Here is a 27,261-nt window from a genome sequence, read left to right on the forward strand (position 1 = left end):
GGGAGAAATATCAATTACCTCAGATATGCAGATGACACCACCCTTATGGCAGAAAGTGAAAAAAAAACAAAAGCCTCTTGATGAACGTGAAAGAGGAGAGTGGAAAATTTGGCATAAAACTCAACATTCAGAAAACTAAGATCATGGCATCTGGTCCCATCACTTCATGGAAATAGATGGGGAAAGAGTGGAAACAGGGACAGACCTTATTTGGGGGGACTCCAAAATCACTGTAAATGGTGACTGCAGCCATGAAATTAGAAGATGCTTACTCCTTGGAAGAAAAGTTATGACCAATCTAATACAGCATATTAAAAAGCAGAGACATTACTTTGCTAACAAAGGTCCATCTAGTCAAGGCTATGGTTTTTCCAGTCGTCATGTATGGATGTGAGAGTTGGATTATAAAGAAAGCTGAGCACTGAAGAATTGATGCTTTTGAGCTGTGGTGTTGGAGAAGACTCTTGAGAGACCCTTGGACTGCAAGGAGAGCCAACTAGTCCACCCTAAAGGAAATCAGTCCTGAATATACATTGGAAGGACTAATGCTGAGGCTGAAACTCCAATCCTTTGGCTACCTGATGTGAAGAGCTGACTCATTGGAAAAGACCGTGATGCTGGGAAAGATTGAAGGCAGGAGGAGAAGGGGACCACATAGGATGAGATGGTTGGATGGCATCACCAATTCAATGGATTGAGTGTGAGTAAACTCCCAGAGTTGCTTTCAGACAGGGAGGCCTGGCATGCTGCAGTCCATGGGGTCACAAAGATTGAGCAACTGAACTGAACTGAGAGATACATTACTTATCAGATTTAATGAATAGATTACAATAGATGTAGGTAGTTTAGAAATATGAGTTTCCGATTTTAAAGCATAGCCAAAGGAAAGCAAATCAACAACAACAAGCAACACAACAAAATGTCATCTTTTTAATAGACATAGAACAGAGATTCTCAAGTATTTCTGACTAGCAGCATCAGTGTTATCTGGGTAATTGGTAGAAAAAGAAATTTTCAGACTCATCCCAGACCTACTGAGTCAGAAACACTAGGGATTAGTCCTAGCAATTTGTGTTTGTAAAGCCTTTCTATTGATTCTGATGTACACTAAAGGTTGACACTGAAAGAATATTTTCCAGGATATTTCTGCACTTCTCAGATAAGTTTTTTCCTAGATTTTTTCAAGGATATTTGTATAGCCAAGAGCTCTGAAAGACAGCTGTAATCGCTCTTTCCAAGGTAGAAGGCAGGTTGGTTCTTGACCAGTATGATAAAGAAAATATCTCTCTTGGGCGCAGGGAGATAGGTTTGCTCGCTGCTTCTCCCCATAAGTTTGGGGGTTTCCTAAGAATAGGAATCCTCACTGTATGTCCAATGTTCGTCTTTAGGTCTGCCTTCACATTATCACTATGGGTCTTGAGGATCAAGAGAAGTGTGAAGGTCATGAGGTCTGCTGTTCAGTAGACAGTACGCTTAATGTTGACTGTTCTATGAACTTCTCACGAAGTAGGTTAGTCCAGCTTAAAGCAAAGATTTATTAAAGCTGGTATTTAAGAACAACAATGAAATGATCTTAATACATAGTGCCTTGGAGTTATAAAAGCTATAATGGGTCATATTAGTTGAGTGCTATCATGGATCATGCATTAATTATATTAAACTCTCTGGCACAGAGACGACATTCAATAGTTGTTCAAAATGAATACAGAAATCCTCATAGTGCTTTGAGGTTGAAATATAGATCCATATTTACTGTTGACCTTGCTATGTTATCAACCCGTTATATATAGTTGACTTGTTTATAGTTTATTTCAGCTATAATTTAATATCTTTGATGAGGTTTTGGATTCACTGTTATTATGAGCAACCCATCTGAAAACTACTTAGAGTGGATTACCTAAGCAGACAGTTCTCATCTATATTTTAATTTGTTTCCCTAAGTGCTATTTTCTAAAGGAAATTCTAGAGTGGTATCCTCCTTGTATGCCTTAAATACTCTTTCCTGTTTGGTTTAGATTATACATGGCTTTTGTGATCTGATTTCTTTGAGTGGGGCTGCAAAAATGACCAGCTGAGACATAGCAAAGCAGAAGAGTTTTGCATCTGAAAGCACAAATCGTTTCCTGTGTCTTCTAATATTTTCCATTCTTCACTTTTTTCTCACCTCTGTTCCTTCTCCCTCCCTCTAACATCTACTTAGCTACTTCTACCTTCTTTCACACTAGCAGAGAAAACTCCCATTCAACTGGCATTTTTCCCTTACTAGATGTCTATGTAGAGCCTAGTAACTCAGATATCCACTATTACTCTGAGTAACACTTTATAAAATCCTAAGCATCACCTTGTCCCATCTCCCCTCTTAGATAACTCTAGAAATATTTAATTTGAAAATGCAACAGAGCTGTGTAATCAAATTTGTGCAGAAGAGTTATTTGAACTAGAATATGTGGATTTCAGCTCTGACAATGCCAATCACATATCCTTTATTAAAGTGCTCAACCTTTATGAACTTTAATACCTTCACTTGGAAAATGATGGGGATTAAACTAGGTAATGCTTAGAATTTTTTAATTTTAGATTATCTTGATTTTTAAAAATATGAATTGCATCATATTTAATAAGTTTTAGATCACAACACAGTTCAGATATATTGGTCTTCCTGTGAGTTATACACAGAACATGAATATATACTTGTAACCCCCAAATAAATTAGACCAAATTTTGGAGGAGAATGTGAGCAACAATATGATGGTGCAAAGTAAGCGGTATATATGAGGCACAACTCAGGGAGGGTGTGTACTCAAGGCATCTGGTGAGTAGAACCTAGGGGTGGTGCTAAATATCCTAGAATGCCCAGCACAATAAAAAGAAATCTGTCCCCAAATGTCAACAATATTGAGGTTAAGAAATCCTTTACCTCCCAACTTCCTGAATTGGGGTTGCCAGTTGCTTCCTAACCTGCCTTCATTCTTTTCTCCCTAGAAAGGGAAAGTGAGCTGATCTCAATTCATCTTACAGTCTTCTCAGGGGACGTTTAACTTTAAGGAATCCGATATGTTGCACTTTTCTTCCTTCCTGTGCCATTTCTCAGGGATTCTCTGTTCCTTATCTGTTCCTGTTCCAGGAACAAGTAGAGCTGCACGCAGTTCTCAAGACTGAGATCATGGGAAAGGGTACCTGCTTGGATTCCTTTCAATAACTCCCTTCAGTGACTCTTTTCATCGTCAGCGACCTTGTATGTATTTGACTATCCATTTTGTTGCTGTTGATGGAATTTCATCCTGTGTAATAGCTGAGTAATTTTACTCAAGATATATAAGCCTGCATTTCTGCTAATAAAAGCCCCTTGTTCCACTAGAGACTTGGGTCTCCGTGTCCTTCTCTTTCTCTCTCTTTCTCTCTCCCTCTCTCCCTCTGACTAAGTTCTTTGGAGCGTGAAAACCTGCCGAGCTCACTTTCCTGCCCGGGCTTTCAAGACCTCCTCGAGAGGACGCCCTGTGCCTTCGTGAGCGGTAGAAGCCCTGTTCTAGGGCTTTATTGGTTCTCCGCGTAACCCAGGGAATATTAGTTTCTTTCCCTTTCTCATCTTCGACTCCGGACCATTAGGTTCCGGTCCATTAAAGGACCTCAACACAGTCCACTTTGCCTTTTCATGGAGTGTAACAGTCAAAAGAGCAAGTGATAGCCCCACTGCACAAATGAAGAGACTAAACTTTAGCAACAGTAGATGATAGAAAACAACCTACTCAATCTCCAAGTGTGCCGAAGAGGCGTCAATAGTCAACCCCAGGACTGTCTCTTGGCAACACTCGTGATTCAAGGCTCATTTTCTACCTGCAATTTAGAAGAAACCTGAATGGGAGGATTGGAAGAGAAGTTTCACCTCCCTGAGATCACAGTCTCTCAAGCGTTTCTAGATACATTTCCAAGTGAAAAAATAATTTTAAGCAATTTTTTTCAATTAAAAATGACCAATGAAAAGTTTTTTGATGCTAATATATTTTGAAAGTCAACATTACAGAAAGAAGCATTTCATTTAAAACAGAACAGAAATCATGTGGGACAGAAGAAAGTATTTTGGAAAAAGTAAATGAATAATTCTCTAAATCCAGAACTACTTTTTGTCTTCTTCCATCAAAGAAACAATTTCACTGTAAACTTCTTGAGGTGCATCCATTGCCCAGATAAAGTCCAAGTGATTGTAAGTTGGAATTTCCTTGTGGTAAATGAGATTAGAGAGTTGTGAAAGCAAAAGTTCAACATCCTGAGGGTCAGCCAACACGTCATTGCCACCACTCCATACTGCAACTGGGACTTTCATGGCTGTTAAATTGTAGATGGGAGGTGTGGGCTAAAACACAAGAGGAAAAGAATCAGAATTTTCATAAGTAAATGCACTTTAAACTCAATACTTATTCAGTGGGTAAATCAGATACCACTTAAAAAATTGAGATATAGTTTATATATAACGTTATACTTGTTGCAGGTGTACAATAATGATTCCACACATGTATACGTTGTGAAATAATGACAATAAAGAATCTAATTAACATCTACCACCATGTGTAGTTTTACATATACATATATAGAGAGAGAGAGAGACAGAGAGAACTTTTAAGATTTACTGTCTTGGCAAATTTCAACTGTACAGTACAGTATTAGTAACTATAGTCTCCACAGTGTAATTGCATCTCCAGGTCTTACCTATTTTTTAACTGGAAGTTAATACCATTTGACCACCTTAATCCATTTTTCCCATGCCTCTAGCAACCACCAATCTGTTTTCTATATCTATTAATTCCAGTTTTTTTATGTTTTAGATTCCACATTTAAGTGAGATCATATAATATTTATCTGTGTATGAATAACTTATTTTATTTAGCATAATATTGTCAAGGTCCATCCTTGTTGTTACAAGTGGCATGATCCAGTTTCATAATTAAATCTTAACAATTTAAAGACTCTAAAGTTTAAGCTTCTCAAAATGGCCTGAGTCATTTATTTTTACTTTGTCTAACTTCCCAGTATAGTCATTGGAAAGGTAGTCAGTTGGTTAAATGAGTTGTATTTTAAATACTTGCCTGATTTTTACTAAATATAGGTTCAAATTCTTAGAAAATCTAAAGTAGCCCCATTTCCTATTTTGACAAAATCACTATTCACACAGATTTTAAAGAGATTCATAAAGCATATCAATGGGACAAAAAAATCACTACTAATTTTCCCACTGTTCACAGAGAATTTTGTTAGTTTTTAAAGATGATATTCTCAAGAATTCTGATTCAATACATTAAAATTTCTTTACCCTTATGTAATAGACAATTCACAAAGAAATGTTTTATTATATGTAATTTGTTTTGTAGTATTTTAATACTTTATTATACTCCTTTATATGTTGGATAGAAGGGAAAAGTGTGGAGAATATCCATGAGAATAAACCCGCTTTTCTTCACTCATATGCCACTGTAGGAAGTGTTTTCCAGAGCCAGCTTCTGGATCTTAGATTATCATCACTTCCCCAGTTAGCTGAAACTATCCTGAGTTGCGTTTGGCTTGGTTGCAGGGAGCATGGAGCTGGGAGTGTGTGTTTCACCCACTTCTCTGCCCAGGATGCAGTCTCTGGTTACCAGTGTTAAGAGCCCAGGACAAAGGCAGCATCTGAGGTGCTGCTGGTTTCTGATTCTTTCCCTGAGCCTTCATGCTCCAGTGTCTGTGCTCATTCAAGCTGCCCTCAAAGTACCACACGACTGCAATAAGAAACTTCCGCAACTTATCACCACTGCTGGCATTAGACAGACTTGTGAGGTCTGGACAACAACTTGACTTTGGAAAATACATGTAAAGTTATCGCAATTTCATCTTTAACATTTTATATCTTTGTCTTTCAAAATGTGAATAACTGATACTTAAGATGCTTACCTGGTGATAATGCATTAGGTTCTGATATGAGGCTCCCCAGTCAAAAGCTTGGAATTTCCCGGACTTAACAGCCTAACAGAGAGAAGTTAAAAACACAAGGAAATTTTGAAAAATTGCTTGGCTATGTGAATAATAACATATCAACATTTCCAAGTAGTTTACTTTTAATTTAAATATTATTTATTTTTTTTCTCATTCCAAGAATAAAGACTATTAATCCTCCGGAACAATTTATTCAAGTTTAAACGCAGCTCTGCTTGAAATAATTTTTCTTGCCACTCAAGTCATGAAAATCATTTATTTCTTGCTACCCACAGCACATATTTTTATAGGATTTTCATTCACATGGATTGATAATTTCACCTGGTAGTCCCATGCCAGAAAAATTCCCTGCTAGAAATCTTTGACAGAATATTTTAAGACTTCGCTTTAGGGAAATTGGTGATCGTTTAGGTCCGCAAGAAAGTTTTAACAGCTTGAAATGATACCTGTATCCAGTGGAGGGCGTTTTGAACAGAAGTTCCTGCTGGATTATGTGCTATATACACGTCTAAGCGACTCTGGAAAGCAACCACATAAGCACACATACACACACTTAGATATACGTTCAGTTTCTTGAAAACACCTAAGACTTAAATTTTTCTGATCCATATCGAGTTTTACCAGCAGCATTACTGGCAGGATATGACCAAAAGAGTTGCACATCACTTTATGGCTTGCAAACTCTGATTATATGGGCTAATTTCAAGGATGTATAACTAAACTAAACAATTTTGAGTGAGAATAGTTGTCAATGTATAATACAAAACATGAAAAATGTGATATACTATGAGCTAGATTGTTTTGTTCTATGATCTACATATGTTGGGGCTTTCCAGGTGGCACTAATGGTAAAGAATCTGCCTGTCAGTGCAGGAGACACAAGACACAGGTTCAATCCCCGGGTCAGGAAGATCCCCTGGGGTACAAAGTGGCAACCCACTCCAGTGTTCTTGCCTGGGAGATTCTACGGACAGAGGAACCTGGTGGGCTACAGTCCATGGGACTGCAAAGAATCGGACATGACTAAGCACAGTACATACTTTACACATGTTAGCTCATTTAATCTTCACAACGACTCATTTCACGGATAAGGAATCAAAATGAAGAAATTCAAGTGTGTTGCAAAGGTAGGATCTGAATTATGCTTTTAACCTGAATCCATATTTTTAACTTCTTTTCAATACTGCCTTATGTTATATGTGTTTTTAAACATTCACTTGGTGCAAAGGAAATGAAATAGAAGGTAAAGAGTATGGACAAGATCTTACATAAAGAGTTGCTCTGAAAGAAGTTTGGGAAAGTTTATAGGGTTGACTGTCAGCATTAAAATATTTTAAATAATATTTATCCAATGTCTAGACATATTTTTCCTACAGAGGAACCTGAAAACATGGTTCAATACCTCACCTCACAGAACTTAAATGTCACACCGATTTTCAGGTGATCAGAAGTGAGTAGCGAGTTTTCTGTTTTTGTTTTTTCTACAAGCTGTTTACTTCAGGGCTCAGTGAGATGATGGAAAGGACCTGGAGGCAACAAAACTAGGAGCCATGACTTGAGATTTCTCTTGGGCTTATCTGCATATCATGGACAGAATTTTGAAGTGACTCCTGGTTCTAAGAAAGTACCATTCCTAAGTGATGATAAGACAAAGAATCAAGAGTGTTGCTCAAAATAATCAGAATAGAAATTTCAGGGCATACAAACCATGTTAAGGTTTTTATTGTCAACTCCAGTAATGGCAAACAAGGCGTTCTTACAAAGGACATCCAGTGTCTCACGGGAGCACACTTCAACACCAAGAAATTGATCAAAAAAATTGTGTGGGTAGAACATTTTGTTACCAAATATAACCTGAAAAATAAAAGCATCATTACAGATTGGCAAATAACAAGCTGTAGAAAAGACTTTTAATTTGTTTAGTTTACTGTAGAAATAGACATTATAATGTCTATTTCAAAATTTCTATATGTTGTCCTAGGAAGTTTAAATACTTTCTTTCATTGAATCCTCATGATAAAGATGTGGAATGGATGGGGAAGATATGAATACTGGGTATTTATTGTTGCATTGAGAACTGTACTGGCTGATGAAAAGTGTAATGTGTAAAGAGGTACAGTCTAGTTGGGGTAATAGGAGCTATGGGATTAAACCATAAAACAACATTGTAGAATATCAAAACTAAGTTCTAAGATGTGTGGTTTCAGCAATAAATGACAAAAATCAGCAGAGGAAAGGATGACTTCAAGTCACATCTTCATGAAAACCTTTAAAAAGACAAAGGGTTTGGTAACTTAATAATTGAAAGGACTCACCCTCATTGCTCTTGAGGAAGGTTGACAAATTGTTACCCCCATTTTATTTATTTTTTATTGTAGTATAGTTGACTTATAATGCTATATTAGTTTGTTATATGACTTAGTGACCCCATATTTTCAAAATTAAACACAAAGTTTCAAAATTATACACATACAAAGCTGCTATAAAGTATTACCATTTCCTCTCTGCTGGACATTATATCCATGTGACTTATTTATTTATTACTGGTAGTTTGTACTCTGCCATCCCCATTTTATACAGGAGAACACAAGGCTATAAATAGTCAAGGTCTTGGTCTAGTGAGAACTGGATTGCAGCTAGAATCCTGATTTTGACTTATGGTCTAATGCTTTTTTTTTAAAACCACTGTCTACACTGACTGTCAGAAATTCTGAGTACAAGTTAAAAGTAAACAGGTTCTGAATCAGTGCAGCCAGTAAATATATTCAGGGCCATCACACAATTTTACATTTTGAGTAAAAGTTTTACAAATATAGTTGCAGGCAGAAATCTTTTAGGTTTTAGACACCTGTGTTAGTTTAGTGACAAAAAAATGAACAGCACACACCTGAGTGAAAAAAAAATGAATAGCCACAACCATAGGGGAGAATGACATCGTTACATTTTGTAGCCTGAGGCAAACTGTTCTCCTAAAGGAGTGTGTGTGTGTGTGTGTGTGTGTGTGTGTGTGTGTGTGTGTTGGTTTCAGTGGGTGGGAGAAGTTGGTGGTTACACTTTGGATAAAGGAAAGATTATTAATTTCGTAACATATATGCCTACGTAATATCTACGGTTTACTGAAATCTATTCTACTTCCCTACAAAATCCCCATTTAAAAAGAAAAGACTTCTTAGGAGTAAGGCCTGGAAAACCAAGGGTATTTGATGAGGGGTCTCCACGTTCTTGCTTTACTTCACCAGTGCTATCTTACCCTTTTCTCTCCTCTTCCTTTCCCTTCCCTTTCTTTCCTGTTCTTCCTCTTCCCACTTTTCATGGACCAGGTAGTTTAAGTATCTTATTTGATTCTTTTGTGTTGCTTTTAGCTCCTCTTCCCCAGGCTGAGGGTGGAAACACAGCCTTGAAGACTTGTGTGGATTCTTGGTAAAGAAACATCCACGAAGGAGAAAAACACTCCCAGGTGTTGCTAACACGCAAAGAAATGGAGAATTTTTAAAAAGTGGGGCTCTCTTAAACTATAATGGGGATTCGAACATGGTCAGTGCTATTCAAGATATAATGTAAACACATTCATTTCCATTCTTGGTTATAAACATGATTGTCCACCAGATGTTTGTTCTCTATCACTTTGAAATCCACAAACAATTCACCATTTAGATCCAGTTAAAGGGAATCACATACCTTGAAGAGGAAGTGAGGAATAAGCGCAAGTTTGTCAAACAGGCTTTGGGTGTGCTTCACTGTGGCAACTGGGGCTAATGCATAGAAGACTTTGATTTTTTCAGCCAGTGTGGGATTGGTAGAAAAGGCGGTGAAACCTGAAACAGAACAAGGAATATGTGTAAGGTAGGGATGTGTGTGTGTGTGTGTGTGTGTGTGTGTGTGTGTTTTACAAGTATGACATCATTACTTTGGACTTACTAAGGGTGCCATCTGGGACAACCTGAAATCAACAAAATGGTCAGATTTTAGGATATTTTATTTTCATATATTCTTGCTGGGAACATGAGGTTTGCTGTTGTTCTTTAACTGCTAAGTCGTGTCTGACTCTTGCGACCCCATGTACTGGGGCCCGCCAGGCTCCTCTGTCCATGGGATTTCCCTAGCAAGAATATTGGAATGGACTACCATTTCTTTCTCCGTGGGATTTTCCCAACTCAGGGATCTAACTCACATCTTCCATTTGGCAGGCAGATTTTCTACCACTGAGCCACCTGGGAAGCCCTGGACATGAGGTTAGAACTTTTCAAAAGTTACATTTAACTCTTTTATCTGACTTTTGAAAACAGGCCAACTTTAGAATAATTACATGGTAATAAAAGTGTTATAATTTATATTATAGCAGGTTTGGTTCAGCTTAAAATTATCTCATCTTATAACAATGAGATAATTAACATTTAACATGAATAAGGTATATAAGTGGAAAGGTTAAAGCACAAATTTGAAATGTGTCGAAACAGAGTTTGAAACTTAGTTCTGTGGTTTATTAGCTTTGTGATCTTGGAAAAGAGTCCTAAACTCTAAAAGTTTTAGTTTCCTCATCTAAAAATAGGTATAATAATGAATACTTCCTTCAGTTGTTTAGGAAATAATTAAGTTGAATCATGTAAAATATTTACCAGGAACTAGTCACATAGTAATGCTTAACAAATGAGTAGCTGAGATAATTCCAATATTTGTATACAATATTCTCAGCCCCTATCTGCTTTTAATTGTTTTCATGAACAGTAGCATATAAATAGACTGGGTTCTAATCAAAGAATTATTAACTTAAATTGTTTACAGTTGAATTTCGTAGGACAATCTCTCTTTACTGTTAACAATGACAGGTTGACTAGACTTAAGAATAGGTTGAAACAAAACTTTGCAGATTTGTGCAAACTTAAATAAAACAAACAAAAAAACCCAACTTTTCAGGTTTATGCAACTCAGTAATATCCAGCCTGATCCCACTGGAAGAAGAACATTCTTTCCAACAGCCCTGTGTTTATTAAGGATTTCTTTATCTGGCTTCCTAACTCTGAAGATAAGGACCAGCAGGTCGCCCAGAGTAAGCAGGAATCATTCGCAAGGAGAGTCAGTCTCTTCCTGCTATGCTAGAGTATTAGTAGTAGCACTACTGACGCTGAGTGGATGTCAGTAGGTCCATATAGGGTCAGGACAGGTAACTTCTCAAAACAAGTGCAATCCCATTTTAGATGCAATTCTGTCAGGGATACTTAACTAAACTTCATGTACACAGCAGATTGACTGGTAGATATAAATTAAAGGCAGAAATAACTTCCTGAAATTTATGAGTATGGTGACACAATGACACACTGTCCACTGGTGAGTGAGAAGAATGGAAATGTTCAAAATTTAAATGCTCAAAAGAGCAGTAGCTTGGAGTTATTTTCTGTCAGGACAAGCAGTTCTATTTACCTCAATAAATCTTAAGGAAATTTCTGCATTTCAGCTAAATGCAATAATTTTATAACTCTGTATCACTGAGAAAAGGTTAAGCTATGTTCAACATGTTCTGTATAAAAGCATAGGAGTCAGTCATAAGCACCCTTTTGATGCTCCCCAATCTGACTCCCTGATTTATTTTTCTCTTCATAGAAAAATGCTACCATTATCTAGCATCGCATGTATTTTACTTATCATTTTCTCCGCTTCCACCTGCTAGAGTATTTGTAGTAGAAAGACAGAGATTTTAAACTATTTACTTTTTAGCTGTATCCTTAGGATATGTTATATGAGACCTATAAATAGGGTTGACTGAATGAAATAAACTGAGACCAGAGACCATGTGGTACAAAGTTTCAGAGCATTGGTTTGGATGTCAGATTCCTTGAGCTGACATCTACGCTACCCTATCTATAATAACTATGCTATCTTACACAAACTATTTCTTCACCACTATTTAGCTTGCCTATACATGCAATAGGAATAATAATGGCATTATATCAGTGGGCTGTTGTAGACATTGCGTTATATAACGAATGGAAAGCAATTAGCAAGCATGATGACCAACATGCCTGCACGACCACTGGAAAAGGAACTATATGAACTACACTACTTGCTGATTGCTTTTACCTACCAATGGTGGTGCCTTGGGAATGGCCAACATAGTGTAGCTTCTCCTGCCTTGTTCTCCTTAAGATGAAATCAATTGTGGATGGAAGGTCATATTCAGCCATTTCATCAAAGCTGTAAGAAAAAGACAAAATAAACTAAATACACATCTTTGTTATAATTTCTGTAAGTCAAACCTATTTAAGCTAAAGCTTCCTTTGAAAAATAGAAAACAGGATGCTCTAAATATTGCTGCTTACAGACTATTTGAGTGTCAGGGGCTGTTTGGCGATGACTTCCTTTAAAGAGCTGCCATTATTCCTAAAGCACAGCATGATAGCTGCAATTTGATCCAATTTGAAGCACTATAGTATTTGTAGTTGGGGACTACTTCCATCCCTGAACCCAACTGTCAGATTTAATAATGACTTGTATTTAGTGTTCTACTACCATGTAATATGAATAGTTTCTCTATTTTATTCTTTACAAGTTATCCTGAATAATTTTTTGAAAATGAGAACAGGCTATGCCCCTCCCCTGTTAAAACCTTCTGGAGGCTTCTCATTACACTCAGAATGAGCTCCAGGGCCCTCACCGTGACCTGCACAGCCCACCCTGATCCGGGCTTGTCAGCATCTCTAGTCTCCTCTCCTCTCAGTCTTCCTCTTCCTCTCTACACTTGGGACAAATGAGCTTCCTTTCGGTTCCTCGAATTTTTAGAGCACTTTTGTGCCTCAGCTCCATCATCCAACTTCTCTTCTGTTCTCCACTTCCACTACTAATTCCCAGAAATAAGGCACAAGAAGGCCAGTAAGAGAAAAATCTTTGATAATCTCTCCACGGTGTCTGAATTTCATTGTCTCCCCCTCCACTTCATTATTGTTGATGAGAGATGTTGTCCATGAACCCCAGCTGGGTTCAAATCCATGTGGATCTTCCTTTAGAATTTGCTGAGGGCGACAAATTTCCTTGCTTACTCATTTTACTCAATCTTTGTGGAAAAGCAGATTCAGGGAATCTCATAATAGTGGGCACTGGGGTCATAGTTAGGAAGAAAACTACCCTTGGAATGAGGTGTATGAAAAATCTAAAGATAGATTAGAATCAAAGGACTTCCTTCTCCTCCTACTTGAAGTGTGACTTGTTAAGACATGACTGGATTGGAAGCAGTGAATACTGATGATTTTTAACTCAATATTCATTTTTAATTCTCCCTTTCTTTACCTGAAAGCCCAGAATTCAGGGGAGTCTGGTGAATAGTATAAATGTTCCTGGGCCCAGGTGTTTCCTCTGCTGTTTCCCAGCCACACGTCATAACCAGCATCTGCCAGGAGGAAGCCCAGGCTGTTGTTGGGCATGTTGGAAATCCAGTTTGTGGCTGATGCAAGAAGACCATGCTGCAGAAGCACAACAGGTCTCTGACCTAAAGAAGAAAATCATTTAAACCTTTAAAAACTCACTACTTATTCTCAGATAAACATGAATATAGGAAGATAAGAATTAAATAAGTTTGCATGGTGAGGTGAATATTTTTGAAATTGTTATTTTAATTGCCGTGATAGTTCCTCAGATGACAAAATATGTGCACCTGTATACTTTATATTGTGTGCAGTTGGTTGTATGCCAATTAAACTCAAAAATCTAGTGAAAAATTATATTATAAGGAAATTCAGCATAATGTCAATTAAGTGGGTCTGCTATTTGGGGACTCTGAGTTCCCACTCTGAGTTCCCACCCGGCACAAAAAACTAAAATCGTGGGCCAGTGTGCTTCACATCACAGAAGCCAATGTAAATCTGGTGTCACTCAGACCCTCAGCTTAATCTCAGAAGTCCAAGGTGGTTCAAATTTTTCTTCCCGTGAGTAACTTGATCTCATGTTCTATAATTAGTATACATTTGACTGGAGCATATTTGATTCAAGATTCGAGACCCTCATCTTTTCCCCTCATTCCAGCCCCCCCAAGCTTCCCTGGTGACTCAGTGGTAAAGAATCTGCCTGCCAACACAGGAGGTGTGGGTTCAGTTCCTGGGTTGGGAAGATCCCCTGGAGAAGGAAGTGGCAACCCACTTCAGTATTCTTGCCAGGATACTCCATGGACAGAGGACCTGGGCAGGCTACAGTCCATGGGGATGCAGAAGAGAGGAGCACAACTTAGTGACTGAACAACAACCAGTCCTACCTAAATGATTAGCATCATTCTTTCCGTGAGGAATCCGATAGACCTGAAGGATATAACCATCCGCAGTTATAACTTTATGCATCTCACTTGGGTAGCCCCAGTAGGAAATCATCTGACTCTGAATGGAGGAAAAGAAAAAATTACCTTCATGAGTTTTCTGGACCATTTTTATGATTCCTATCTTAAAACTTCTCATTGATTCTTAACATATATTATGTAAAGAAATCTTTCAAGCTTTATAATAAAAGATATTTTAAAAGAATTAAAAATAGCAAATGGCAAATAACATCAATATCTTTGGAAGTGTTGTTTTTAAAATATTAGTGATATGAATAACTTACAACATTCATACTGGCTTCAGGGTTCTCAGCAATTTTTCCAAGGAAACAAAATGCATTTCCAGACATGTGGATGAAACACATTGTTACAAGTATCCACCACATTTTCAACCTATGAGAGGAAAAAAGTTTTTACATTATGTGGTAAATATTACAATATAACATGAAGTCATGATATTGAGCTGCCTTGTTCTTTTCTTCACATATTTTTCACTTATTACCTTATCTGTCGTATCATTCTCCTGTTTCTCATCACTTTGTCAGTTAGAAGCTTTTTACAATACTTATGCTTTTCTGGTAACTTATTCAGTTTTGTGCATGATTCTAGTTTTCCAAAGGACCTTTAGTCAACCTACCCTTGTAGGTATTTACTATTTACCATCTGTTATGGTTTGAGTTGGTCTCCCACTGACACCCCAAAAATAGATATATTGAAGTCCTCAACACCTCTGAATGTCACTGCATTTGAAAGTAGAGTTATTACAGATGAAATTTTAGTTAAGATGAGGCCATCCAGGAGTAGGGTGAACACTTAATCCCGTATGAATGGTCTTCTTCTAAGAAGATGGCCATGTGAAGGCAGACAGAATAGAAGCCAAGGGGTAAAAGAGATTACTGGCAAACTACCAAAACCTAGGAAGAGACATTGAAAGATTTCTTCATATGTTCCGGAAGGAGCATAGCCCTTCAAACACCTTGATTTTAGATTTACAGATTCCACAAATGTAAGATAATAATTTTCTGTTATTTTAAGCAACCCGCTTGAGGTACTTTGCTCCAGCAGCCCTAGGAAAATGATACACCATCTGTCAGAAAAGAGAGAGAAAGTTAATACTCAGAATGGTTGTCTTTCTTGAAACTGTGAATAAAACAAGGAAGTCTGTCTGTTTTGTATGTGAAAACTTGCTTTAATCCCCTCAAAATGGCAGACCAAATGTTACTAAAACATTGACAATACAGAGAAAGTTTTATATTATTGTTTTAAAATATCTGGATTCAAAGATGACCCACTTAATAACTCTTTTGTTCACCTGCTATACCTCACATGATAAATATGACAGTCAATAACCACTGCTCTATTTTTAACTTCAGGGGTCCTGATTCCTCTCCATTCCTATTGCAAAGGTCTCCATCAACCCTTCCCCTTTCCTAAGGAATACTTTTCCCAAGGGACACCTGCATTAACTTAACCCTGCTCCCACCCCTACCTTGCAAATGAAATGCTCCATTTTGTTCCGTTTGCAACCATGTAATTTTTTCAGTTTCAGACTTAATATTTTCCCCTATGCTCTGTTCAAATACATCATATCCAAATATGGCTGTAGTTTCCACAGCTGCAGTCTTCTGCTCTAAACTTGACATGATCATTAGACAAAAAAACAAAAAATAGTAGCTCAAGGAATACATGAAGGAATGGCGTGTTCTGTGCCTTCAAGGAACTTACAACCTAGTGATAGTTCAGGAGTACCAACTCTATCTACTTGCTCTCTTACCTGTACCGTCCATGCATTTCTCAGTCCCTTTCACTTCAGGTCAACTCAGGGCTTGCTTGCTGTTGCTGCTGCTAAGTCATTTCAGTCGTGTCAGACTCTGTGCGACCCCATAGGCGGCAGCCCATCAGGCTCCCCCGTCCCTGGGATTCTCCAGGCAAGAACACTTGCTTGCTCTTAAAATCCCATAGGTAAACTAAGGCTTTAGAATTAGTCAAACAAAAGGATGGCTGGGTAACAAGGTAGCTATAGAGCACCCTGCTCAGACCTTGCTCCATAAGCATTTGCTGCTCAATAAATGAAAAGTAATCATATTATTAGTAGTACTTTTCAAACCCAAGTTTTTGTTAGCTCCATAAGTGATTTCTAATAAATGGGCTTCCCTTGTGGCTCTCTGCTGGTATAGAATCCGCCTGCAATGGGGGAGACCTGGGTTCAATCTCTGGGTTGGGAAGGTCCCCTGGAGAAGGGAAAGGCTACCCATTCCAGTATTTTGGCCTGAAGAATTCCATGGACTGTATAGTCCATGGGTCACAAAAAATCAGACACAACTGAGTGAATTTCGCTTATTAGAAATCATTTATGTACTACCAGCTAAAATAAAATTAAAAATGACTGACCCTACTATGCTTAAGAGCTACCTATGTCCCTTTATGTTTCATCAAAAATTAAAATAAATATTCTGTCTCATTCACTACATGAATCTCTTCAAGGTTTATTGGGTTATTTTTTCCTAAAGAAATGAATTTGTGTATGTTCTTTTGACCAAGGCTGTATAGAGCTCAATTCAAAGCTTTCAGGTTTTAATGGTAAAGGGAGCCTAGGAGAGAAGGCAGAGGGAAGGAAACAATTAGAGATGAGAGGGAGAGAACCAAAGAGAAAGACGTCCAGAGGATACCAAAACTGGTGACCATGAGGAACCTAAGCTGGTCTTGTTTGATAGCTATAAACACTATAGACATTCCTTGAATATCGTTTGAAATGCTAAAATAAGTAAATTTTTCCAGAAGACCCCACAAACATTGTCAATAAAAACTGAATATTTTCCAAACTCCTACTACTTCTCATAGAGACTGTGAGCAGAGTACCATTCTATCTGTGTTGATTTGAAAATCAGTCAGGTTTTATTTCAAGTTAGAAACTGCATAGTGAGGAGATAGAGCCCAGTAGACACATGGCCTGTTCCTGTTACACATTCAGAGCATTGCTTGTTCTTTCTTTCTCTCAAATCATGAAATCAAGCCCCAAAGAAGGAGAAAAAGAAGAAATCTTCTAGGAAAAAAATTATATACATATAATCAAGGTTTAAAAGTTCAATGGAAAATTATATTTTACTTAAGGTAGAAATAAGTTTCACATATAGATAGATTACTTTTGAAGTATATCAGATAAACTTTATAACCCCAGAGAGTCATACTCACTGTCACCAAACGGAATGCCGTCTAGTTTCTTGAAGGTAAATGAAAAACCTAACTCTCTTTGTCCTTCTCTCTCTCACTATATGTCTCTCTATATATAGATATAGTTATAGATGGGTGTACATGTGTATGTTTTGGGTGACCTTTCCCAAAAATGTACAGTCACTGCATTTCTAGTGAACTCCAATATTTGCCAAACAGCAAGTCAAATATTACATAAGCGGTAAACCCGCAAAAGGATCTAGTTCCAAAACATCCTTAGAGATTCATTCTTTTTGATTTATCACCTGCTGAAATTCTGCCTCCTGCTTCCTTGTTCTTTGGGTTTTCTTAATCCTAGCAATTATCAAGTCTTCTCCCACACTTGTGTAGGAACACTTTAACTCATAAAGAATCACATATATATTAAAACAAGTCAGTATGTCCCACTGGAATAATTTTCAAAAGTTGAGAGCAAAATAATTTTTATCTCAAGCTTTTCATGGTTGTTTTTGCCTAAACTAAGAAATAACTATCAAATATTGCACATGTAAACAGAATGAAATTTTATTTATTTATGTATTGAGATGTTATTTTATTGTGTTTTGAACATTTAATATGAGTTCTACCATCTTAAGGGCTTCCCTTGTGCTCAGTTGGTAAAGAATCCACCTGCAATGCAGGATACCTGGGTTCAATCCCTGGGTTTGGAAGATCCCCTGGAGAAGGGAAAGGCTACCCACTCCAAGATCTTGGCCTGGAGAATTCCATTGACATTATAGTCCATGGAGTGGCAAAGAGTTGGACAACACTGAGTGACTTTCACTTCACTATCATCTTAAGAAAATTGTATGTGAACAGTACAATACCAGCACAGCACTGGTACACCAGGATCTTCCCCAGTGCTTTAAAACTTGTAATTTTTGTCTCCAGTGATGTGCTAGAATCTCCCTTCCAGATGTCTGGACTTCTATCAAGTTTTTCTCATCGATAGGTGCCAATCCACATCAGCATCCTGCAGGTTATCACAATTGCAGCTGTGAATATTTGTGTTAGTGGCTGAACAACAGCAACAGTTTCTGCTGGCTTCTGCTGTTTCCACAGCCCATATAGAGGTGGGTTAGACTTTTCTTGGGTCTCTTGTAATGAGGTGCTGGATTCTACAACTCCCAAAGAGATTTTCTTGTTTATGATTGGTACTGATTTTTAGTTGTTAAACAGGGGAACCAAAAAGAGGAACATTTTATATTTCCTTGATGCTGATATTATCTTAGTATTATTAAGTTGTCAACAATCTCAAATTTTTCTTTATATTCAATAGATTCCAGTAAAAAAATTTATCAATCTTTTTGGCAAAATTTGACAAGCTGACACTAAAATTAATATAAAAAGCAAAGAATCTGGAATATTCAAAGAAAATAGAAGAAAAAAACCCCAAAGTTGGAACATTTCTTCCTGATTTGACATAAGTTATCATAAAGGTACTCTCACCAAGACAGTGTGGTAAACAAACTATTTCTATATCCATTCAATGGAATTCTACTCAGTAATAAAAGTGAGCAAACATGGATGAGTCTCAAGTCCTTCTGTGGAATGAAAATAAGAAAAAGACATCCAAATAATAAGGAAAAAGTAAAATTTTCACTATTTGCAGATGACATATAAATATAGAAAATCCTAAGAACTCCATCAAGGAAAATTAAAATAAATTCTGTAGAGTTTCAGGATACAAAATCAATATACAGAAGTCTATTGCATTTCTATTCACTAAAAATGAACTATGAGAAATATAGATGAAAAAAACCAATCCCTCTTACAATTGCATCAAAAAGGAGAAAATACCTATAATAAATGTAGACAAGGAGAAGTAAATGGAAACCCACTCCTGTATTCTTGCCTGGAGAACCACATGGACAGAGGAGCTTGTTGAGCAATAGTTCCTCTGCCCCCGCTGCTAAGTCGCTTCAGTCGTGTCAGACTCTGTGTGACCCCATAGACGACAGCCCACCAGGCTCCACCATCCCTGGGATTCTCCAGGAAAGAATACTGGAGTGGGTTGCCATTTCCTTCTCCAAGGCATGAAAGTGAAAAGTGAAAGTGAAGGCACTCAGTCGTGTCCGACTCTTAGCGACCCCAAGGACTGCAGCCTACCAGGTTCCTCCATCCATGGGATTTTCCAGGCAAGAGTACCGGAGTGGGGTGCCATTGCCTTCTCCGGAGCAATAGTTCATGGGGTCACAAAGAGTTGGACACAACTTAGGAACTGAACAACAATAATGAGGTGAAATACTTGTACACTGAAAACTGTAAGACATTAATGAAAGATATTGAAGAAGACACAAATAAATGTACAGATATTCTGCACTCATGATAGAAAGAATTAATATAAACTTTTCATCTTACCTAAAGTAATACATAGGTCCAATGCAAGTCCTATCAAAATTTCAGTAGCTATCTTTTTTTTTTTTACAGAAATAGAGCACACAATCCTAAAATTTGCATGAAAACATAAAAGACCACAAAGAGCCAAAGCAATCTTGAGAAAGAAGAACAAAGCATCTCAGTTTCTGATTTCAAACTATATTTCAAAGCTATGGTAGACAAAACAGTTTGATATTTACATAAGAACAAACACATAGATCAATGGAAGAGAATGAGAACCCAGAAACAAACGTGCACATGTATGGTCAGCTAATTCATCACAAGAGAGCCAAGAATATAAGTGGGAAAAAAGAGACTCTGTTCAATAAATGGTGCTGGAAAAACTGGACAGTCACATGCAAAAGAGTGAGACTGGACCACCATAGCCACTAGTTGTTGTTGTTCAGTCACTCAGTCATGCCTGACTCTTTGTGACCCCATAGGCTGCAGCACCCCAGGCCTCCCTGTTTCTCACCATCTCCCAAAGTTTGCCCAAGTTTATGTCCATTGCATTGGTGATGTCATCCAGCCATCTCATCCTCTGATGCCCTCTTTTCCTTCTACCCTCGATCTTTCCCCGCATCAGGGAATTTTCCAATGAGTCAGGTGTTGGCATCAGGTGACCAAATACTGGAGTTTCAGGTCCAGCATCAGTCCTTCTAATGAGTATTCAGGGTTGATTTCCTTTAAGATTGACTGGTTTGATCTCTTTGCTGTCCAAGGGACTCTCAGGAGTCTTCTCCAGCACTACAGTTTGAAGGCATAAATTCTTTGGTGCTCTACCTTCTTTATGGTCCAGCTTTCACAACCATTCACAACCACTGGGAAGACCATAGCCTAGACTATACGGACCTTTGTCAGCAGTGTGATGTCTCTGTTTTTCAATACACTGTCTAGGTTTGTCATAGCTTTCCTGCCAAGAAACAATTGTCTTCTGATTTCATGGTTGCAGTCACCATCCACAGTGATTTTAGAGCCCAAGAAGAGGAAATCTGTCATTACTTCCATCTTTTCCCCTTCTATTTGTCATGAAGAGATGGGATCGGATGCCATGATCTTAGTTTTTTAATATTTAGTTTTAAGTCTGCTTTTTCACTCTCCTCCTTCACTCTCATCAAGAGGTTCTTAGTTCCTCTTAGCTTTCTGCCAATAGGGTAGTATCACCCACATATCGAGGTTGTTGATGTTTCTCCCACCTATCTTGATTCCAGCTTGTAATTCATCCAGCCCTGTATTTCTCATGATGTGCTCAGTGTATAAGTTAAATAAACAAGTGAACAGACAGCTCTGTCATACTGCTTTCTCAATCCTAAACCAATCCACTGCAGGAGGGAATGGCAAAACACTCCAGTATACTTGCCTTGAGAACCTCATGAACTGTATTTTAAAAAGACCACTGGTTAATATATTATGTATTTGAAAGTTGCTAAGAGAGTAGATCTAAAATGTTCTCATCAAAAGAAAAGAAATATGTAACTATGTGTGGTGATAGATACTAACTAGATTTATTGTGGTAATCATTTTGCAGTATATACAAAAATCAAATCATTATGTTGTACATCTGAGGATACTATAATGTTATATGTCAATTATACCTCAAAAATTATCTATTTAAAATTAATTTCTTAAAGAGTAGCATCAGCTTAAGGAAAGTTCCTTTTGACTTCACAACTTTATAATTAGCAATGCCATAAGATTTTACCATTGCTGTCAAATCTGGAAAGCCCTCTGTCAAGGTTTTGTCATACGTGTGCTTTAAAATTTCAGGACATTTCAAGTATCCCTAAATACTAAAGTCCTCTCTACATTGACTACATTATTCCTAGAAGATTTTTAAGACTATTATAAATAGTTTACTTACACAGAAATTGCTGCAAACTACAAAAATACATTATTGTATATTAAGACTATGTAAATTCTCAGTTGAGTATCCATAGTCAAATTCCAAAACTTCCCACGGCCATGCCAACATTCGCTAACAGAAGGAGAGCAATGACAGAGAGGAAATAAAAGTGGACACATCCAATTGTCTTCATCAGTTGTGGTTAATACACATGGATTCTGCAAATTTCATAAAAATATATCACCTTGTGAGTAAATTAGAGAGCCCTGGAACGGACTTATGCAAATGAGGGTCTTGAAGCTTAAGCTTCATGACTTTCCACTGTCACTCCAGGTTGGCTTGGATAGAAGCACTTAAATTTGCTGAAGTGCAGGGGAAAAGGTACAACTGAGAGAACTGAACATTCTAACAGAAAATATGGAAATTTAAAATCATACAACATACTATAATGGAGAAATGTTACCATATTGGAATAAATTTATTATTCTGTACTGGCCTCCACCATCTTCCTTTGCCCAGACACCTGGGGTAGGGGGGTTAGAAGAAAACTGCATTTTTTAATGGAAAATAAAAAATTATGTGTTCTTTGTTCTTCTGAATATAATCTGAGTAAATGAAAGACATTATTTTTAAAAAGACCAAAAAGAATATCTACTGTGTTATTTAACATATAAAATTATAGAAAGTGAAAACTGATTTATGATGACTAAAATTAGATCAGTGTTTGGCTATGGAAAACTATGAAGGGATAAATTAACAAGAAACATGAGGGAACTATTTGGGGTGATGACAGTGTTTGGTATCTTGATTAGGATGTTAGTTTTCTGCATGTACATGTGTAGTAAAACTCATAAAGTTGTATCTTTCAAATATGTATAAATTAATGTATGTTGATTATATTTCAAGGTACACAGAATAAGAGAGAAGGCTTTCTTACAGAATAATCTTCACACTCATTCCAAAGGTGTAATTCAAGCAGATAGGGTGGGTGTTATGAAACCTGAACCTTACTTTTACCTTTCTTTGGAATTCATGGTCTTGATCTTGTTTTTCCTAAATTAACACCTACTCATACCATCTGACTTAATTGGCCCTGACAGAGGCATCACTTACTTGGTTTTGAAGATTATGGTTTAAACTACCCTCTGAAGTTTCTCTTAGCACAACTCCCAAACATCTATTATGGTGATCTTTCTAGACCTAATTTACATATGCCATATTTTCATATCAGTTCAGTTCAGTCGCTCAGTCGTGTCCGACTCTTTGCGACCCCATGAATTGCAGCACGCCAGGCCTCTCTGTTCATCACCAACTCCCGGAGTCTACCCAAACCCATGTCCATCGAGTCGGTGATGCCATCCAACCATCTCATCCTCTGTCGGCCCCTTCTCCTCCCGCCCCCATTCCTACCCAGCATCAGGGTCTTTTCCAATGAGTCAACCCTTCGCATGAGGTGCCCAAAGTATTGGAGTTTCAGCTTCAACATCAGACCTTCCAATGAACACCCAGGATTGATCTCTTTTAGGATGGATTGATTGGATCTCCTTGCAGTCCAAGGGACTCTCAAGAGTCTTCTCCAACACCACAGTTCAAAAGCATCAATTCTTCGGCGCTCAGCTTTCTTCACCGTCCAACTCTCACATCCATACATGACCACTGGAAAAACCATAGCCTTGACTAGACGGACTTTTGTTGGCAAAGTAATGTCTCTGCTTTTAAATATGCTATCTAGGTTGGCCATAACCTTCCTTCCAAGGAGTAAGTGTATTTTAATTTCATGGCTGCAGTCACCATCAGCAGTGATTCTGGAGCCCAAAAAAGTAAAGTCTGACACTGTTTCCACTGTTTCCCCATCCATTTCCCATGAAGTGATGGGACCAGGTGCCATGATCTTAGTTTTCTGAATGGCTTTAAGCCAACTTTTTCACTCTCCTCTTTCACCTTCATCAAGAGACTCTTTAGTTCTTCTTCACTTTCTGCCATAAGGGTGGTGTCATCCGCATATCTGAGGTTATTGATATTTCTCCCAGCAATCTTGATTCCAGCTTGTGTTTCTTCCAGCCCAGCGTTTCTCATGATGTACTCCGCATATAAGTTAAATAAGCAGGGTGACAATATATAGCCTTGACGTACTCCTTTTCCTATTTGGAACCAGTGTGTTGTTCCATGTCCAGTTCTAACTGTTGCTTCCTGACCTGCATACAGGTTTCTCAAGAGACAGGTCAGATGGTATGGTATTCCCATCTCTTTCAGAATTTTCCACAGTTTATTGTGATCCACACAGTCAAAGGCTTTGGCATAGTCAATAAAGCAGAAATAGATGTTTTTCTGGAACTCTCTTGCTTTTTTGATGATCCAGCGGATATTGGCAATTTGATCTCTGGTTCCTCTGCCTTTTCTAAAACCAGCTTGAACATCTGAAAGTTCACGGTTCACGTATTGCTGAAGCCTGGCTTGGAGAATTTTGAGCATTACTTTACTAGCATGTGAGATGAGTGCAATTGTGCGGTAGTTTGAGCACTCTTTGGCATAAAGAGACTACATTCTTCATGACCATGAAGTTCATTGAACTTATTCATTCATTTTTAAAAGGATAATCCTACAGAGAAAATATCTTACTGGGCTATGGATAGCAATATATCTATGAACTCTAAAGACATAATTTGAATTGTATGATTTACAAACATATTATAACGGTGATTAATAATTTAAGATCTTGTCAAGGACTAAACAATGGAAGAAAACTGTTATTTTGGGAGAGAGGTTAACATATCATTCTTTCATTTATCCATATTCTGGTTTATAGAAAGGATACTTAGCAGAAAGGTGAGGCATGACATGTGTGTTTCTACAAAATGCTGGACTTGGGCAATTTGCACTACCAGTTTTATGGCTTGATAGTGCTCAGTAGATGAAGATTAAGCTGCTTGTCAGGTTTAAAAGTAGCATCTGAAGATTATCATTAACTCACCTCTGACCTAATATATCTATAGCTGTCTGATCCTGTACTCAGGTGTACTCAGCGTACCCAAGGTTCTGTGCAGAAGTGAATATTTTCATGTTTCTACTTAGGGCTTTCTGAGCAAATAATAGTTCAACCTGAATTAAAGGACAATCCTTGGAAGTTAAAAAGTTTTAGACCTAGAGTGATTTTCTCCCATTCAAAGAGTAATAAATCTTATTTCCCTGGAATCTATTTCTTTCATTCTGTGATAGAGACTGCCCCCCTTCTCTTCCAGAGAGGTTGTTCACATTCAAAGAGGGATGAAACTGAGTCATGGAGCTAGCCACTTACATTCTAGTGGAGCAGTTTTCTTTTTCTCTCCCAGAAAGTGAGGTGACAACCAAACAGCTCTCCTATTCCTATTTAAACTGCAGGATTCACAAGTCTAGGATTCTTCTTCTATGGCACAAGAAAAGTCCTTCGTGCCTCACGCTTAGTCATCCCGCAGTTTCAGAAGGGGAACAGATTAAGGCATGAGGAACTGATGTGTTTATCACTACAATAGTCTTGCTGATACAGAAACTTCTTCTTTACTTGTAGGATGAAATAAATGAATAAAGATATTAAAAACTATGAGCATAGTTTCAATTAATATCTAGTCTGATTAATATCAGAAAACGAGTACACTAAAAATCACCTCAATAGTTCAGTTCAATAGACAGGATTTTCGGATTACCTGAAAATGCTAACTAGGAAAAAAAGAACTGTAATATGTGGGAAAAACCTCACTGTATCTCAATGGGATCACATGCAATTTTTCTAAAGAAGCTATTACCATACAAAATAAACAAATGGATTACCAGTAATATGAAGAGTCTTTGTACTGTGTAGTTTGGACAACAGTGTCTTTAAGAGCTAAAGGTTAGGATACTCACGAATGCATGGAAATGTCTGGAAGGCTTTTACAACTGTTCAAACAACTAGTAAATAGCTAATGAGAGTTCCTGCCAGTGCTGCCATTCTTGGAGATGCATAATGCATGAAGTGAATTCCGGAGCTGTTGAAAGAGGGAACAAGAGGTAGGGAAAAGTAAAATAGAAGGTGATACAGAAGATACAAAAGGTTGAAAGAAAATTTTCCAAGCACCTGTGGGGCAGGGTCTAGAAAAGTAAAATGAAATATTTTCAACAGCTTTAGCTAAAAGTAGTTGATGACAATACAATAGAGGATAATGTCAGTTTATGTAACATTTTGGCATATCTGATATGTTTTGACATAAATTCTTTGTTGGCAGGGGTGAAACTACACAATCCCATTGGGATTTTATTTTTAACTGTACCAGAGGACATGTGCATTTCCTGACTAGAGACTGAACCTGTGCCCCTGGGAGTGGAAGCACGGAATCCTAACCACTGTACTGCTAGAGAATTCTCCAAAGATTTTTTCAGTTCTTAACATAAGGTTTAATGGAATCTCATGGTTCTAAGAAAAAAAGAAAAAAGAACACATAAATTCATATGGCATCTCATGTTTTATCTGGATATAAATTGATACTATGCTTGTAGAAGAATATGGACTCCTGTTATATTTGATAATGGAAAATCAACCTTGATCTCTAATTATGGTAGCGCTAACTACATTCTATTGATATAGTCTTACAGAAATCCTACAATATGGAAATTACAATGAATAAACACATGACTTCGTTTACTTTTTGCCTTCTCCACATGGAACAACTGAATGCAATGGGATGGGACAAATTGCATTTCAGAGATCTTCAATTCAGAGTACAGATGAAGGTCAATGAATGAAAGTCATGACCCACTTAGTTCCCACAAGAAAATATCAAATGCCCCTACTTCAGTCAAAGGCCAGCTTTAGAGAACCTAGAAATGGGAGGATATCTGAAAGGACACATTTTTGTCCCATAGACTAAGTTACCTAAAATACTGTACTGATTATGAGATCAAGAGCTCAGGATTGTTTTAAAGTGTACTTCTGTCTAGCAGGTTGAGACTCACGAGGTTCATAAGGAGAACTTCCTATTAGTTATAGTACCTCAAACTATGTTTTCTTTGTATAGTAACAGTTTCAAGAAAACCTAAAATATCTATAAAATCTAAGAGAAAAGTTAAATGCAGCCCTGAAATTATAGCAGTATGCTATAGTAAAGGGCACACTGTCAAGGGAGTATGGTGGGCTGCAGGGAAAGAGCCCAAATACAGCATCAGAAGTCATGCATTAGTGATAGGAGCTTCAGTTTCATCTTTGGAATGACAGGCAGAGGAACCAGAGATCAAATTGCCAGCATTTGTTGGATCATGGAGAAAACATGGGAGTTCTAGAAAAAACTTCTTCTCCATTGACTACATTAAAGCCTTTGACTGTGTAAATCACAACAAACTGTGGAAAATTCTTAAAGAGATGGGAATGCCAGACCACCTTACCTGTCCCCTGAGAAACCTGCATGTGGGCCAAGAAACAACAGTTAGGACTGGATATGGAACAACCAACTGGTCAAAATTGGAAAAGAAGTATGACAAGGCTGTATATTGTCATACTGTTTATTTATTTTTTGAAATTTTTATTTTGTATTGGGATATAGCCAATTAATGTTGTGATAGTTTCAGG

General features: G+C 37.6%; 1 protein-coding gene across 2 annotated transcripts; it reads right to left on the reverse strand.

Annotated features, from left to right (window-relative positions):
* Positions 1-4,018: 4,018 nt before the first annotated feature.
* On the reverse strand, positions 4,019-25,687 carry LOC145532161 (gastric triacylglycerol lipase). Of its 2 annotated transcripts, none has more exons than XM_081556676.1 (10): positions 25,566-25,687; positions 14,539-14,647; positions 14,198-14,315; positions 13,240-13,438; positions 12,041-12,150; positions 9,640-9,776; positions 7,669-7,815; positions 6,408-6,479; positions 5,920-5,991; positions 4,019-4,351 (listed from the first exon to the last, which is right to left on the reverse strand). In XM_081556676.1, exons 1-10 carry the CDS (start codon positions 25,571-25,573, stop codon positions 4,115-4,117), a joined length of 1,209 nt encoding a protein of 402 aa, XP_081412802.1. In that variant the 5' UTR covers positions 25,574-25,687; the 3' UTR covers positions 4,019-4,114. The 2 variants fall into 2 exon arrangements, with proteins under 2 accessions (XP_081412802.1, XP_081412797.1); XM_081556671.1 differs by lacking the exon at positions 25,566-25,687 and adding an exon at positions 16,029-18,356.
* Between the last annotated feature and the right edge of the window lie 1,574 nt (positions 25,688-27,261).

This window comes from Giraffa tippelskirchi, chromosome 2 (assembly GCF_054371585.1).
Source record: "Giraffa tippelskirchi isolate mGirTip1 chromosome 2, T2T-mGirTip1v1.2.pri, whole genome shotgun sequence".
In the NCBI taxonomy this organism is placed as follows: Eukaryota; Metazoa; Chordata; class Mammalia; order Artiodactyla; family Giraffidae; genus Giraffa; species Giraffa tippelskirchi.